Source organism: Rissa tridactyla, chromosome 2 (genome assembly GCF_028500815.1).
Source record: "Rissa tridactyla isolate bRisTri1 chromosome 2, bRisTri1.patW.cur.20221130, whole genome shotgun sequence".
Lineage (NCBI taxonomy): Eukaryota > Metazoa > Chordata > Aves > Charadriiformes > Laridae > Rissa > Rissa tridactyla.
The window spans coordinates 120,076,387-120,093,180 of NC_071467.1; the positions used below are offsets into that span (position 1 = coordinate 120,076,387).

General features: G+C 42.1%; 1 protein-coding gene across 4 annotated transcripts; it reads right to left on the reverse strand.

Annotated features, from left to right (window-relative positions):
• Window positions 1-2,837: 2,837 nt before the first annotated feature.
• On the reverse strand, window positions 2,838-15,713 carry CDV3 (CDV3 homolog). Of its 4 annotated transcripts, XR_008464644.1 has the most exons (6): window positions 15,206-15,711; window positions 13,152-13,231; window positions 10,852-10,988; window positions 9,649-9,811; window positions 8,257-8,341; window positions 2,838-8,090 (listed from the first exon to the last, which is right to left on the reverse strand). XR_008464644.1 is itself a non-coding variant. In XM_054189651.1 (5 exons), the coding sequence occupies exons 1-5, from the start codon at window positions 15,428-15,430 to the stop codon at window positions 8,084-8,086; spliced, it is 612 nt and encodes a 203-aa protein (XP_054045626.1). In that variant the 5' UTR covers window positions 15,431-15,708; the 3' UTR covers window positions 2,838-8,083. The 4 variants fall into 4 exon arrangements, 3 of the variants coding, with proteins under 3 accessions (XP_054045626.1, XP_054045625.1, XP_054045627.1); XM_054189651.1 differs by lacking the exon at window positions 8,257-8,341 and having other exon boundaries at window positions 15,206-15,708; XM_054189650.1 differs by lacking the exons at window positions 2,838-8,090; window positions 8,257-8,341 and adding an exon at window positions 8,348-8,522 and having other exon boundaries at window positions 15,206-15,713.
• Between the last annotated feature and the right edge of the window lie 1,081 nt (window positions 15,714-16,794).

Sequence of the window (16,794 nt, forward strand, 5' to 3'; positions counted from 1 at the left end):
GTGAGTGCAGCAGCAGAGATAAGTCTTTTAGATATGTGGGAGAGGGTACGAAGTACTACATTCTAACAACTATCAGATATTGCTAAATCTGCTCTATTTCCGCCCCTCCCCAAATTAACAAAAAACCTCAGCTCCAATTTGCCGACTTTATAAAACTCCAATCAGCCACAATTGTTTTTGACACAATACTAGTAACTGCCGTAATAGAAAACCCAACAGATGATACAATTTATTTGGACACAAAATCCAAGGTACATTCTTCTCAACCACGTAGCGTTAGTAGTACCAAAAAGCAGCTGTTCTATATGATAGAGTATTCTGATACTGAGACAATGCAGCTCTTAGGTGCTAGGCTATACGTCTAACAGGCTTGAGTCTTCCCTCATGTCACCTCCTTTGTATTTATCAACACAACATTACTGGTAAATGCAGGCAGCCCTTCAAGACTTCACCTTATTTACAGATGTACAGCCTTCAAAGTACAAGACGAGCATGTGAAGAGATGAAACAAACCACAAAGACTAAGCCTGCCCCCCAGTGCTGCTGCACTCATCTTCGTGTCAAATACTGTAATCTAATTTCAATGCCCAGTTGAACACTACAACAGGTATGTTAGCCTAAGCGTGGCTGAGCCCATTCTGTTGCTGGTCCGAGACCAAGTAATACACCTGCTTCCTCTCTGCCACAAAGAGCAGATTAACTTAGAAATTTAAAACAAGTTTGCTACGGGGCTTGTTCACTTGTGCGCAATTCTGGCTGTTGTGTCTAGATTTCAAGTGAGAAGAGCTCAAATCAAGTTTTAACGAAACTGATCTCAAGTGACAGAAGTAAGTCCACTGAAACCAATGAAGTTGAGCTCTGGGGAGATCAGATTCACGTATGTTTTGCCTGTTTCTAAATGCATTTGTTCTCTTGTATCAGCCTGTTTTTATGGTTTGAATCATTTTGTTATGGTTGTGCATACTCTGAAAGAGATACAGAATAAGTGATTTGTTTTAATTAAAAAAAGGAAGCCTATGACAACACTTTAACTAATAGTTTTCTGTAGGCAAATTTGAAATAAAGCAGGCAGTTATAACTCAAGGAATTCAATGCTATAACTGAGCTAGAATGAAAATTCAATACAGAAGATAGGAGACAAGAAACAGAACAGAAAGGGTCAGCTTGAGTAAAAGTTATTAAGAGCATGCCACACTAATCACGGGTCAGAAGACTGAATTATATACATGAAACTGAAGAGCTGGGTCTATCAGATGGCAAAAGCCAATGCCCATAGAAAGTTATTAGGTTTGTCGGCACTGGGGAAGGTGGTGATTGCCAGGGTAAGCTATCTCCCTCTCTAAACTTGGCCATTCAGTGGTAAGGGAACATCAACAGAAAATAAACCCATGGCAATGAATACTGGAAAGGCTTTAAACCACTCATCATGCTCTGGTGGATTCTGAATTAGTTGTGATCTTTCAAGGGGACGATCTAGGCATCAACCATGGACAGCTGGATGAAGACATCTGCTCAATGTGTAGTTGCAGTCAAGAAAGCGAATAAGATGTTAGGCTGTATCAAAGACAGAACAATATGGAAAAACATTACAGCATGTATTTCTCTTAGAGGTCCTCAATGAATATTTGCTGTTTCACCAGCACCTTAAGAAAAGTGACATATTAGAAAAATACAGGGAAGAAAGCAGTAAGAGCAGTAGAAGCAGCCCTTTGTAGCTGGAAAGACAGTTAAGACCATTTAGTTTATTTGTTAAGAGGGGAAAAGAGTAGATGATATACATCTAAAAAGTAATTCTCCTCCCCACCATGTAACAGGATATGTACCTCAGTCATTTTAAGCCACCTACCAATCTGCTGATTGCTCGTTATCATCATCACCGTAAGTATTCAAAAAAACCCCCTGTTTTATTCTTTAATGCTTATTATTCAGCTAGTTAAACATCTCCTCTGAAGCAACTGCAGTATTTTGTTGAAATTTAACAGTAATCGTTTCTGACAGAGAATTGTCACGGCTGATGCACATTAACAACTGTCTTAGAGGTGCTACAATGATAAAAATATCAGTAGGAGAAGATAGCTGCTGGGCCTCATCTCTGTCCAGGACCCACCAGAGGTCTAATTTGCCTGCGTGCATGCCACCATCATGTTCTCTGCTTCTATTTGCAGGCCCACTGTAAGAGCTGAGCAACGAACCATGAAATCACCGCCAACAGCAGACAAGGGCGTATTCATAAAAATTATTTCTTCATGTTCTTTCAGCTGCAGTTAACTGATAAAACAGGAGGTAGCAGTAAATACGGTAATCACCTCTTCTGTATCTGTATTCCTTCCTCTCCTGCCCGTCCCTCTGGCTTACCCCTCTTGGCTCTATCTTCTGATCATTTCTTTCCTTTACCCGTTTCACAGAAACCTCTCCATGGGCAACTATTTCCCTTTGTTTTATTCACTTCATCTTTTTCCTCCACAGCCTGCCTTAATACTAGATTTTAAAAGTTTTGAATTTCAGATTACTCTCTCTCCCCTATTTCCATTGTACCTGCATGCTACCTCAACTTAATATGGGAAAGGATGAAGGGTAGGACAAATGCGTGTTTACGTGTGGAGAGGAGAAGAGAACCACATTCCAAAATACCGCTCAGTATCCTGACACAAATACATACTTTCAGGAGTGAACATTTCTAGTTCACATCATTTGAACAAACTTTTAACAGCCACATTAGAAGAGATGGCTATCAACTGTGAGCAGGATTTTATTTCAGTCATGGGGTTTACAAAATATAGCAATATTGATTTTAATGTATTCCACATAAAACCAAAAAGCCTCATATTAATATACCATTTGGGTTGCAAAAAGAGAGGAAACACCAGTTAGAGTGCTCAGCCTGAACTTTTTCCTTACCCATACATACTAAAGTTAGGTCTAATTACATAATACTTAAATAGAACGTATGTTACATTCTGTAGAAATAAGCCTTTCCCAAAGTAGTATTAAAATACTGTAATGGAGGCTAATATAAAGATCTTTTAATAAAGATTTTTTAGTCCTGTGTAGCACCTTCCATCAGCCCCAGCCCTTGACGTAGAACAGCTTTGGCCTCACAACACCCCTGTGAGGTAGGTTGTTGGTTTTTTTTGGTACAGCTGGGGAAACTGTAAATTACTTGAAGTTAACACAGCAGCTCAGTGGAAAACCAAGGCCAAATCCTATTCTCTTGGTCCTGTGCTCTTGCTACAAAATGGGCTTGATTCTTTTCAGTGCACGCAGTTGGTTTAGATGATACTTTCCATTCCAGTATTCCAGATGTGCTACTTTTTCTGGTTGTTCATTAATACTGTGATACATTTTTAATAATTGCATTCCAGCTAAGCAGCCTATCGAACTTCATTAACTTTGCTGCACCAACATACATTCTAAGCAACTGAACATAAACCCATGATATACGTACCATTAGAAGATGCTTCACAAAAAAAAGGAAATGTCTTCATAGCAATTTGAATCAGTGTCTCACCTTTTTATCACACAGAAGCAAAAAAGAGTTTTCTTAAACATGAAACAAATTATTTCCTAGTAAGATTGGAATTTGTCCTTTCTCAGTTCTCTCTTTAGGCAACTGATTAGACAGCTTTATACCAATGCACAGTTCTACTTTCTCGCTGGACAGGTTTTCCCAAGTGTTTGGTTTTTTTTTTAAAGGGAAAAAATAAAATAGGATGCCTCCTTCGAGTACTGAACTTCAAATACTTTTGATGATTTAAAAAGTCAGATGGATCTATCGCTTGTAAAAGCAGTGCTTACCCACGCAGCACTTCTCCTCCTATCCAGCCACTTACACTCCACTCCCTACCTCAGGCTATGCATTTAATACTATAATTTAGAAAACGTCCTTCCTAATCCCTCTCCTCTTATACATCCTGTGTTTTATTTGCACAATGTCCACTCTCCCTCATTAAAAAAAAAAAAAAAAAAAAGGGAAAAAAAAAGTCTTCCTTCCTGCTCTATTTCACTTCAAACAGAACATAGGGTGGAACTATACTTGATGCTTCAGAAGCCAAACTCCAGATCCACGACAGTTACAACTTATCCAAATTGGTATTAGACTCCTCAGTTGTGTTTTCTGCTGTCATTTCTTCTTCCATCTGCTAGAGCTTGCAGGTTGTCATACTAACCTCAATGCAGACAAGCTGACTTAACTTTTTCTGAAGAATTTATCAATTTTGACAAATATATGTCAGATTTCCTCCCCCTTTGGACGTACCTAATTTATACATCTGAAATTTAAATACGCATGTTATTATTTTCTTATATTCTCAAACAAAACCCTTATTTACCATTAAAACCAATTTGCAAAGTTAAAAGCTGAAAACAGAGGGACAATTTGGGAATGAAGTTACAGTCAGGTGATGAATCCTGGATTGTGGCTATTCATAAATATTTTTAAGTACTCAAGGTGGTTTTGGTAAAATTTAATTTCTTGGGCCTCTGATACAAATTGGTCATGTAAAATATGAGGTATTCATTTCTCTGACCATGTCAATATTGGAAAGAATAATATTATTATCTTGTAAATAAGCATCTTCTAAGCACATGAAGAACCATCTGCTCCATTTTAGTCATGGTATTTGACAGAAAAACACAAGCAAGTTTAGAACTGCTCAACCAGGCCGAAATTAGAAAGACAAAAAGATACAAGCAGAAGCTCAGATAAAGCAAACTCCAAGATGTGCAGCCCTATCAAATTTATATTCTCTTTACTTGACCTGAACAGCACAGGTGTCTCAGCCATGCTGTGGTGAAAGAGTTTCCAAGAGTCAACAGATGCAAATACCAAGAATCCTAGTCCCTGTGGTGTTAGGTCTCTAACGCAATTTGTACCATTAAAAATTCATCTGTTCATGAGTTTTGCAACAGTTACTTTGGACATGACTGGTAAAGCTACCTCCAAACACAAAACTGAAGTAGCAGGAGACTGTCACTTCGAGTTGTCAATTCCTCTTCATTTGCGAATAAGATTAAACATGGCACAGCTAAATCAGGGAGGGTGAGGAGGGGCAAAACTAATCCTCTCCTACATCTATCATCAGCTCAAGCCCATACAGAAGCCATAGTGATACAACGGGCATTTGGGAAGTCCAAGTTTATTAAAATTATCTATTTTTGGCATTTTAACACTCCTTAAATAGCTGTGTCACTGAGAACCACAAATCCAAGTCATTCCTTTCCCAGTAAGTACTGGACATTTAAATGTTCTACTAGCAAGTCACTAACTTTATGGCTGTTTTTTTAATTTTAAGCCAGGGAAAGTAAAATGGAACCTTTAAATTGGGAATTAATAACTAACCCACCATAAAAGCATGTTACAGGTTAGGAAGTTCCTGAGGCCGCACCCAACTGCATTTTACCGACTGGCATCAAGAATCTCATTTCTACAACTGACAATCCTTCATTTATGGAATGAGCCTTCAACGGGCATTTTGAAGGAATGAAATGGACATTCTTAGCATGCCTTGAATGAAAGCAACAACAAACCAGATAGAGTTGGACTTCAGGGTCCCAAAAGCATACTGAGCTTCCACAAAGAACTGACTTTGAAAATCTGAGGCATGCAGAGCAATTAATTGTTACAAGGAAGATACTGACGACTGGCATTTTGATAGTTGCTGGCAGCGATATTTAACACAAGAAACACTTTAAAATAGTTTAACATTCTGTACTAAGGAAATCTGCTGCATTTCTGATTTTTTTTCCTTTATGCCTCCAGAAAGAACCTGAAATGGAATGCTTAAGAAAAGCCTCCAAAATAACCTCTAATTATCGGTAGCTGATGGACTCTGGTGACAGCAGCCATCCAGAGGTTTGGGGTTGTTTTTTTTTTTTTTTCCATTCTTTAATTTAGCAGAGCTACTTTCAAGTGAAAAGCAAATCAAAGCTTCATTTATATTCAATTCACAATCTCAAACCAGTCCCATATGGTGGGAGTAAAAAGACACTCTGATGGGTAGCAAACTAAACTTCTATGTATAAATAAAAGTCATATTAATATGCACTGCTATAAGCTCTTAAACACAGCCCACCTGACCATAAGGCTGACCACCCACTTCATGGCCTGTCCCTTAAGAGATCCAAATGTTCTACATTTCCTCAGCTGTTGTGCAGTCATAAGCTAGAACTAAAGGTAAAGATTCATTAGACTCCAGAATCCATGTATATTTCCATTTTATTTGATTTGAAATTGTTACAGGGTTTTCTTGAACTGCCAGAATTCATGCCCAAAACCTCAAATAAAGATGGTACAATGGACAGTCTCATCTACCCTTCATACAGTAGACTAAAACTCGATTCATGTGCATTGGTGATCTCAATCACTTTAGAGCATCAGGAAAAGCGTTTTAAGATTTCATCTTTCTACCACATCAAGCGACATGTCCATTCACCACGACTTCCACAGAAATCTTTAGTGACAAATCAACAGTTTTGCTGGCAACAATGTATTTTCAAGGAAGATACATGGCTCAGAGTCCAAGGTATCCGTATCAGTCTTTCAGTGGGGGTTTGATTCCAAATGAAGTCTCCAACTTTAAGAATAGTCTCTTGAGCCCTCTCTTTAATAGCAGCTTCTAGCAGAAGTTTTAGAGACAGTTAACTCTGCAAGGGCAAGGCCAGTTTTAGTCTGTGCACAAAAGAACCAGGGGAAACCCCAGCCCCACTGAAGTCAACAGCAAAATTCCCATTGGCCTCAGAGAAGTAGATTTAAAGCGAGTCAGCAGTTAGTCAAAGGGAACCCAACTAGGCGATTCCTGCACTATCCTCATCTTCTGCACATACACAGTACTCCCACACACATAAGCAAATTTTGGTTTGTTCCCTTGTTTATCTCGCCATTGGCAACTTATAGATGTTGGGTCTATTTTTTGGCATTTACTCTGAGAAACCTCAACACTGGAGCACGCCGCTATTGTACTTCATTTTGCTTCTGGTGTAAGAATTCAGAGAAGAGAAAAACAGTTACAGCAGGACACTTTTGGTATTTGACAGGTTTCACTCATCGAATCAGAGTTAGGGGCAATGTCCTATATTCTTAGTGTATCAGTGCTGTTTTGCCGACTTCCACTAAATTAATTCAGAGATGACAGCAACTTAAAGAAGTCACTGCCTTCCCTTATTACTAAGTTTCCTGACTTTGAATAAACACCATTTATGAGTTTTACTTCGAGGATTTCTGCCTCAAAAAGCCTGCATGCTTCACAGAAGTAGCCAAACAAATAAGGCTTACCAGCTTTAGTTATCCCCTCTGCATACTAAGTTATTTTGGTTATCAAGTAACCATTACCCTTCAACAAACAAATAACTATTTTTAATAGAAGAGAAATTTTTATCTATTATCGCTACTGCCATGTATCTCACTTTTAAAAGACAAATTCTGAAGACTGTAGTTGGAGCTTGGATACCTCTGTGTCAAATCAAAACTCTCAAGTCTTAGTGCTTTAGGGTGAGAAAGACAAACCTCATGACAAAAGACAAAATAAACCCTATTTCACTACAACATCTCATCATTATTTAAATATACTGCAATTTGATACCAGAAACAAGGCAGGCTTTTTTTTTTTTTAGTGGAGAACAGAAAAAAAATAAATGCTTAAACAGACAACTGTGAAAATGGCTAATGCAAACAGACCATTCAAACCCAACATTCTTCAAATCTGATACTGAATGAGTTTTAACTTCTTTTGCAGTTACTTCAGTACAGCTATCTAAAAAGGTAAACAAACTACAGCTCTGTTATACTTGGATAGTATGAGTGGTATGGTATGCTCCAGAAGTCTCTAGTAGGCTATGGCTACACATGACAGGATTCCTCAGAAGGGGAACAGAATAGGTTTGTCATTAAGGTCACTTAAATCTTTGTTATAGCAAATTGGAACCAAATGGCTGACTTCTGCAGGATTTCTGACAGGAATCCAGTAGAGCTGGTTTCAAGTTTCAGATGGCCACTAAAACAGCTGTAACCTTCTCTTCCAGAAGTTGTGATCCACATGGTGTCCACAATGAGTGCAGCAAGTCTGAGGTAGTCAACCTTTACGAAGGCTCAGTATCTGAACATAAAAAGATTTTGAAATGACCACTGGCTGTAGGTATCTTTCTGAGCAATTAAAGAACACTGATGACTCTTGTTCAATCATTTACATTAATTTGCCCCATATCCAATGGAGAAGTTGTAACATATTATGCTTCCATAGTGCAGGAGAACCAATCACTTACGTCAAAGTAGTCTGCACTTGCTGCAGTAGATCCAGCAGAAATAAGGTGGCATGTTCATCATAGCCGTTAGCTGTAGTTTAGTTACCTTAGTAGAAGGGTTACCAAAAAAGTATTCCTTAATTGTAATGTGTATGCAGCTCTACTGATCCCCAAGCACAGCATACTGGTTGTCTAGCTGAAGTTTAAGTGCCTGGTTTTTTGAGACCTCATCCCTACCTCTAGTTTTGTGTTTTACTACTTCAAAGCTCTTCTCCATTTCTTTATCCCTAAGGGAAAATAAATGTAATCAGTAAATATCTCATCACTAGCTTGTGAATTGTGAATTTCTAGTCGATTTACACCCCATCCCAACAAAACCATTATGAACACAGAACACTAAGGTCTAGAATTTTAACAGAACAGCCAAACATTCCCAAGCAAGTCTTGTAAAAACTTATCTCCAGAATCAAGCTCATCACCCAGTACAATTCAGATTACATTCTAAATTTCAATATTAACATTCTCAAAAGTAAATGTAAATGCATTTATTAAAAATAGGTTTTAGAAAGAAGAATTCCATTTCTAGAATGCTCAGAATTTCATCTTAGCTCAATTTGCACCATTCAAACCCTACAGCATCAATGACAGCATATCTCATTTGCCAAGCAGCTGAAGCCACACAACAAAAAGAAAAAAAAACCACCCAACCAAACAGAAGTAGAAACAAAGCTTCTGCTAGACTGTAGTCAATAGCACAGCAAGCAGAGAAAAAATAAAACCCTAAGCCCCAAGTGAATCATGTATCGGCCTAGCTATCTTTTCTGTAAGGAATGAGGTTATGGAAAGATCAGGACTCAAAAGCAGGGTGTGACTCAAGTCTTTGGCACCACAAAATACAAAGTACTTCAGCAAAACTGAGAGGGGGGTCCTCATTGTAAACCACAGCTCAGACAGCAAGTTTATTGACTTGTATTAAACACCATTCCTCCATTTAATTTACCTTCACATCTCTAATGAGAAGGCAGTGTGCTCATGACATCTTACTCATGTCTACTGATGGTAGTAGCACACAGCCTCACCATGGCTAGTCCCTCATCAGGGAACCAGATGCTGTCAAGAGCCGAAATATTCTGCTTCAGGGAAATCCTTCAGCAAGTCAACTAGGTAAGGCGACTGGCAGTCTTGTTTGACTATCTCACTGGGCTACGTCCTATGCAAGTTTTGTCATGGGAAGCCCTTCCTAGAGTTGGAAAATACAATCAAGATCTCTCCCATATCTCTTTGCCAAACAAAATAATTTCTTCATTATTTCTTTCCTCTGTGGAAAGATTCAGGCTTAAGCCCTAAAACAAATTAAGAACCTAGAGAGGCAGTTAAAATACATCTCTTAGGGAATTAATGGCATGTACTTACTTTCGACTGTCTACAAGCTTGGCGGTGGACTGCAGTGATGGAAACTGCGTATCACTATAGATTTCTGGTGGTCCTTGCTGTGCTCTCCGTGGTCTGCCGCCCTCCCTGGCGCCAGGCGGCCTGTACACACCACCAGTCTGAACTGGTTCTGGGGTTTCTGTAACTAGTTATAAGAACAAGATTTAGAAAAGTGAATAAGTTTGCATGCATATCTGAAAAAACTCACAAATAAAAAAAAAAGAATCTTAGAAGTATGGTTTTGGACCTTTTAAAGCTCTGGAAGCAAATATTTTAGACAAGGCAGAAAATCAGGTGTCACCTAATTTAACCTATACTTAGTCAAATTAAAGTGTGGCTCCAGTGTATCGCCTCACAAAGCTCAGGGAATCAAAACCACTGATGAGGACTTCATGTTTCTTATTTGCAATTTATTAGCAGCTTACATTTAAAATTAGATATTTAAACACATAATTATATATTTGCCAAATCTTATTTAAAGCACCTCTCTGGATGCAGAAGAGAATATCCAAATAGTTCATATTTAAAGTAACAATGTACAATGAAATACCACTGATTAATTAACTTTACCACCTTGCCTGTACAAACAGGAAAAAAACACTGCAGGCCGATTTTCAATGAATTTCTCAATGGAAGAGAATAGTCTGAACTCAGGTTGTGGCTAAGTAGTTTATCTCTGCTGATCCTAATGAATTGTATTTAATCAAAACTAAAGTCCTATCCCAGTTAAAGAATCAATTTTGTAACACCACATTCTCTATACCCTAGAACTGATTTGAAAAGCATACTAACAACCACGGAACCCTACTCAAGAACTGCAGTATCAGACACCAGATATTAGCTGAACACTTAATTGTCAAAGCAGTATTTTTAGATTAAAAGAAGTGTGCCCAAAAGGTATTTTGCAGATTGCGAAGCAGAGGGATCTCCTTCAAAGATGGAATTCTTCTCCCCCACCTTTCAAAGTCGGAAATAAAAACCCCTCCATTCATTTTTAATTGAAGTATCTGAGAGTACTATTAATTCAGTTCCTCAAATCCCTTTACAGAAGATTTACTCATTCGCTAATATGTCAAACAAGCCACTAGTATGTTAAAAGGTGCCTGAATAGGAACTGCTCCTTGAGCTCTATCTTCTGAGCAGCTTTTCCACCTGGAAAAAGCAACAGCTCTGAGTTAAATTTACCAATTGGTTCAACGACAGGTGCTGGTGCAGGAGCTGACTTGTTCCAAGGACCAGATGATCTGTCTATACCACCACCAGTCTCCTCCCAGTTGTCACCGGGTTCTTCTCTTTTTTCACTTTCGTCATCTTCTTTTTCACTGTAAAAGAGAAATTGTAAGTAGCATTTTACAAACAGGAGTTTAAGACTTTAAGAGATTACGCAATCGCCACAGACAAGATTTCACAGCTACTGTACTGAAGATACTAGATTTAACCAGACTACATTAGTCCTGTAACCACTGTATTAGTACATCCACCTGAACAACTTTTGGCACACTACTACATAACCTGGCAATTGAGAAGGAGAAGAGTTCTTAAAGAAAAAGACAAATTCAAACTGTACTAAGTGACCAAATAAAGCAATTTCTTAGTTTGAGCTTAAAGACTTTTTTCTTACTTAGACATGCACTTGGAAGTGATACGAAGATAAGGCAGGAAAGGGCTACAAGTCCAGCTTCCATAAAATGCTTTAATCAAGAGGAGGAAATTGTGAAAAAGCAGTGACAGAAAGCAAGTCCTGATCTCCCTTCCCCTATAAGCACAACTACCTGAGAATCACTCTTCTATTACCCACACAGTCTACAAACCAACTCAGATTCTTTTTAAGCAGGCAAATAAAAAATACAGAGAGAAAAATACGCCATTTTTAAAGATAAATCCTATGCATAAGCCTGACAGTATTTTATTTAGACTATTTTATTTTGCATAGAAATAGTCAAGAGAGTCAAAGTAATTTGCTAGACAAAGCTACTACAGAAAGCTTTGTGGTATAACGGAACATACGTGGAGGGTGAGGCTGTTAAAAAAAAAAGACACTAATCTGAACAGCAGCAGCAAAGTGTGAATACAGAAGTTTATAATACACCAAATCCTACTAATCACAATTGGATAAGCTTTCTGTATAAGTAATAATCAGAGAACAGTTAAAAATACGTATTATTTCTGAAAATTAAACAGCCTTTCACTGTTCATCCAAATACAGTAATAATCATAGTAAGCTGGACCAAGGGCCTAAACACATCACTATCCAATTTTAAACTAGTCAGAAGCAGATGCCTACAGACTAGCTAGAACAGAGCAAGTACACATAACATCCCACCCCTACCAGATACTGTGTCTTATTTTCAGCAGAGAGATCTCCAGAGCTAGAGAATTTATAACCTCCAGTGGGTTTTTCTTCCATTTACTTCTCCACTCTCCCCTTGAATACATTAACTGAGTGGTCACAAAATCCTGTGGCAGAACCTTCCACATCCCTGAAAATCTGCCACAGCATCAAAAGCATTCAGAATGACGGCCTTTGTCTGGAAAACCAAAGTACTCACTTTTCAAACAAACAGTACTAGTAGTCAGTGAAGCAGCAGCCCACTTGTTACTTGTCCATTCAGACATGTCATTATCTGCTGTGACACTTCCACGGTATGGACAGCTTGTGGACCAAATACGTACAAATGGCCTAAAAGGACTAGTTAACTAAAAGGAGGATGTGTGGTGTGGGTTAAAAAAAAATAAAATCAAAGAATACATAAGGTCTACTCAGTGAAGAAAGCATCTACCGCACTGGTTACAGGCAAGATGATTTTAACGTGCATTATTGCGAACATCACCAATACCTGGACAATGAGGATTATGTGACATTCTCAATCTAAGTTTGAGGTCAGAAAAGGGATTTTTGATGAAACGTTTTTCTTAACTAGGACAAGCTTAAGTAGATTAGATTGTTCCTGTACTCTGGTCCAAAACCAATGAAAAACCAAGCAAAGAATCTTGGATGAGATGCACACATGCAGTCCTATGGGGTCTTGTCACAAGACACTAGTTTTACCAACTATGTTTTCGTTTTTTTTGAAATAAAAATGTAATGGTACAGGAATTCACTCCCCAAACTAAGATGCTGAATAGATTGAGTCAGATACCCTTAGAGCAGTCAAATGATTCAGTGGGAATTACTATATTCAGTGGGTATTACTACTCCTCTCTCAGAGGAATTCCTACTTTACTATCTTTACAGAAGGGAATGTTAGGCATTTGTAATAAAAATTTGAGTCCCAACCAAAACAGATAGACCTAGAACATCAACAGCGATTTAGAAAATAAAGTGAAGATTAGCACAGAACAGTGAAACTTAAGTTACCCTACCGCAAACTTCTACACTAGCAGAAACATATCAAGCCTCTGTTTAATTGGACTCCATGAGGCAGGAACATACTTTTTAGACATAGGTAATGGTTATATTGGAGAGAAAAATTAAAAAGTAGTACCTTATTTGCATGGACTGAACTCTAAGACCACTATAATCAATTTCTTCCTTTTGCTCAAACTCCTTCCAATCATCCTCTTCCTGTAAGAAGAGAAAAATGTAAGTTATCTTCTTTACACGGAAAGCAGAAAAGAACGTAACTAAGATAATACAAAGAAAACTAAGGATGAAGGTGCAGTTCCATGGGAAATCAATCTGTGTGCACCACTATCAACAGGGGAAAGGCTTCCACTCCCTCCTCCCCTAACTTACTATATGTCATCTAGGATGCACTCGTGAGCTGATTTTAAGTCACTAGAACAGCTAAGAAATGCCCCAGCAAAAAAGTCATTCAAGTGAAAGAAAATGACATCATCTCAGTAAAAATCCAGTGGAAAGTCAAGGGACAACACAAAGTAGAGAACAGGACAGTGCAGTCAAGGCCAGGGAAATACAAGGGCAAGATCTCTCCCTTTTACTAACAGTAAGCATTTATGACAGCTTGAATGCACATGAAGCTTTAGGTTTGTTTTTCCATCACCTATTTTATAAGCCAAACAGTAACGAACATTTGGAATGGCTTACAGTGGATTTATGACAAAGATTAATATTGGTACTTTTTCACATTCACAGACACATTTACAGTCTTTCTTGTTTTCTTAATGTTTTTATAATAGCAAAAAGGCTAGCTTCAAAACCACCGCAATCTTAGTACACAAAAGCAGTGGAATACTAGCCACTGGAGAGCACCACTTTAAGGTTTTAAAACAGGTGTTTGATTACCTGTTTGGGGAAAGAGGGACTCACCTAAGTGTGGCCAGTTTTGTCCTAGTGTGTAATCAGCAGATTCTGGGGTTATTAAGGTAGAAGACCTTATTAAGGTAGAAATGACCCGGAACAGATAGGCAGTCTTCCCATGTTCCTAGTCACAGCTTTAAGACACACACAGCCTAATTAGTAGTTTACATAATTCCTACACTCGACATGAAATGCAGTTATATTACTTTAAGTACTAAGAACTGCAAGTAAAGTCTGCCAATGGCATAGCCCCCTTTCTACTGAACGGCTGAGAATACAGCTCCTTTTAAGAGCCCTGTCCTACGATCTTCTACACTGTCTTACTGCACTGTCTGCTGAAGATTCAGTCTTGTGGAAGACCGTCAGTCTACAGCCCTAAAGTCTTTTAGATTCCTCATATCCCCATCTCCATGGAAACATCACAGTTTCCAAACTAACATACCTTTCTACATTTAATGATCTTTATTTCTAATCCAAGTACAAGCTTCAGTCAAAATCAGGTATTTTTCTACAAGCAAGTGTGCAGAAGAGCAGCTGAAAGATTACCACCCTGGTCTAGTAGACGCTGGTCTACTTAGAAAGCTACTGCAGGTATCAAGCTCCACAGGTTAAACAACATTAGGAAATACCAGAGTATTTCTTAAAATTAAATTTTTAAAATGTACAGCACGGCCAGTTGTAAGGCAGTAAACTCAACTACAAGCACTTAAGCTCCTCTTGCATTCTCATCTTTTCGCTGTAATACGGTAGGGAAAAAAAAATAAAAAAAATTACTGGCAGTAAAACCCTTCCTGGCAAAAAGGCAAAGAGCTCGGCATACTTTGCCTGCAGAGAGCCAGGGGGATCTTATCGCCAAGGTCCACAGGCCACACGCCACACACCCAGGTGGCCGACGGCTGGCACCCGATACAAATCCCCAGCTCCGGCCGCTGCCTTACGCCCACAGCCAGAATCCGGGGAGGGCTGAGCAGAACCGACGCTACGGACCGGGAACCGGCCCCGCTCCCCCCCCGCCCCGCCTCTACATGCGGATATAAGGGGCATTGCGAGGCCAAGAGTCCGCTCGGGCCGGAGCCCCGCCAGGCCCCACGCCGCCCAGGGAGCCCGCATGGCCGGGCGGCGCCGCTGCTCCCCCGGCCCGGCTGCGGCTCCCCCTACCGGCAGGAAGGCGGCTACCGGCCCGGCGGAGGAAGCCGTGACCCTTCCCCCACCGCCGCCCCGACGGAGCGGCCCCGCTCTCCCCCCCTCCACCCCTCCCCGCTTTCACCCCGGCCGCACCTTGGTCGTCGTTTTGGCGGAGCCGGCGGTGGAGGCGGCGGCCCCGGAGCCGCTGCCGTCAGCCGGACGGTTTCCGCCGGCCGCCGCGGCCGCCCCCGCGGCGTTAGAGGCGGCGTTGGAGGCGCCGGAGGCGGCGGCGGCCCCTCGGCTGCTCTTCTCCTTCCGCTTCTTCTTGTCCCGCTTGGCGAAGAAGTCGTCGAGGCTCCGCTCCTCCGTCTCCGCCATGGCGGCGGCCGCTCCCAAACGGGGCGGGGGGGGGCGGGGGGGAGAGTAGAAGGAGAGGGTAGCGGCGGCCCGGGCCAACAGGTGAGCCCCGTGCAGCGGCGGCGCGGCCTCCCCGCTGCCTGCCGCCCCTCACCGAGGGCAAGCGAGCGCGGCCCCTAACGGCTGCGGCTGACCGGGTCCGCGGGAGCCCGCCCGACACCCGGCGCGAGAAGGCTCCACGTTGGTGGCCGCCGCTTGACACGGCCCGAAAGGGAGGAGGGGTGAAGGAGGGGGTGGGGGGGCGGCCCGCGGCAGGGCCGGGCTGAGGAGAAAGGGGCGGAACCTTCCGCCTGTGGGTCGTCCCACCCCCCTTCCGCGCATGCGCCGCGGCGCCCCGGCCAATCAGCGGCGCAGGAAGGCAAGGCCCGCCGGCCCAGTCAGAAGTCTCCAGGGGCAAGTCACCGACGTCGCGACGTCAGAGTTGCGTGACGGGCGGGGGAGGTGGCGGCGTGCCTGGGGATTGGCCGAGCCGAGCCGGGCGGGGCGGGGGAAAGGCGAACGGGTTTGGGTTGAACGGGAGGGCGTGTGCGTGCTGCGGCCGGGCGCGCGGGGTGGGGCTCCGCGCGTGTGACAGGCGGACATTGCCCCGCGCGCGCGTGGGGCCTCCCCTGCTTCCGCCTCCCCCTGAGGGGAGCCGTGTGTGGGGCCGGCCGCGCAGGTGGATCGTGACCCGCCGGGACAGGGCTCCTCGGGAGACTGTCGGCTGTTTTCCGCCTCGGGGGCCGGCCTTGCCTGTCAGTGCCCGCCGCGGAGTGAAAGAGGGACGGGAACGGCAGCCCCAGAGGGTGATGGTGGTGGTGGTGGTGGGTGTCTGTCCCCATAGAACGCTGCGACAGCCCCTCCCGAGGAGGCTGAGAGTGCCGTTGGAGCCTCTCAGGCCGCCCAGCGGCCCCCTTGGCTCCGTTTGTGCCGGCATCCCCCGCCCTTGAGGTGAAGTGGCGTTCGGTCTTGGCGTGGACTAAGATGACTAAAGCCTGGCCTCCCCGCACCCTAGAAGGGGCCCTGTGCTTACACTGTCATTGGGAAGGATGCAAGGAAGTAATTTAGCTTTCATCTTGGAAATGGTGTGGTTCAGTTAAGACTTGAAACACAGCTCTGTCTAGGATGTCCACGTGTGTTGGCCGGAACTTCCTAGCTGCTTTTCCTGACTCGTAGTGAAGCCGAGGGAATATCTGCTGGGAAAGCAAGGTTCACAGTGGGTGTCTGCAGATTATCGCCGCTACCTTTGGGTACTGTAGTGACCTTTAGCTCTGGAAAAAACCACGGGTGTTTTAAAAAGTTCACCGTGTCTTCAAAACGCATTGTCAAAAGTCTTGAGGCAGGCA

Coding starts and splice junctions, on each gene's coding strand:
- CDV3 (XM_054189650.1), bottom strand. CDS start 15,430: ATGGCGGAGACGGAGGAGCGGAGCCTCGACGACTTCTTCGCCAAGCGG. Junction 10,989..13,151: donor GTTCAGTCCATGCAAATAAG/GTACTACTTTTT, acceptor TCTCTTTTACAG/TGAAAAAGAAGATGACGAAA. Junction 9,812..10,851: donor ACCTGTCGTTGAACCAATTG/GTAAATTTAACT, acceptor TCTTATAACTAG/TTACAGAAACCCCAGAACCA.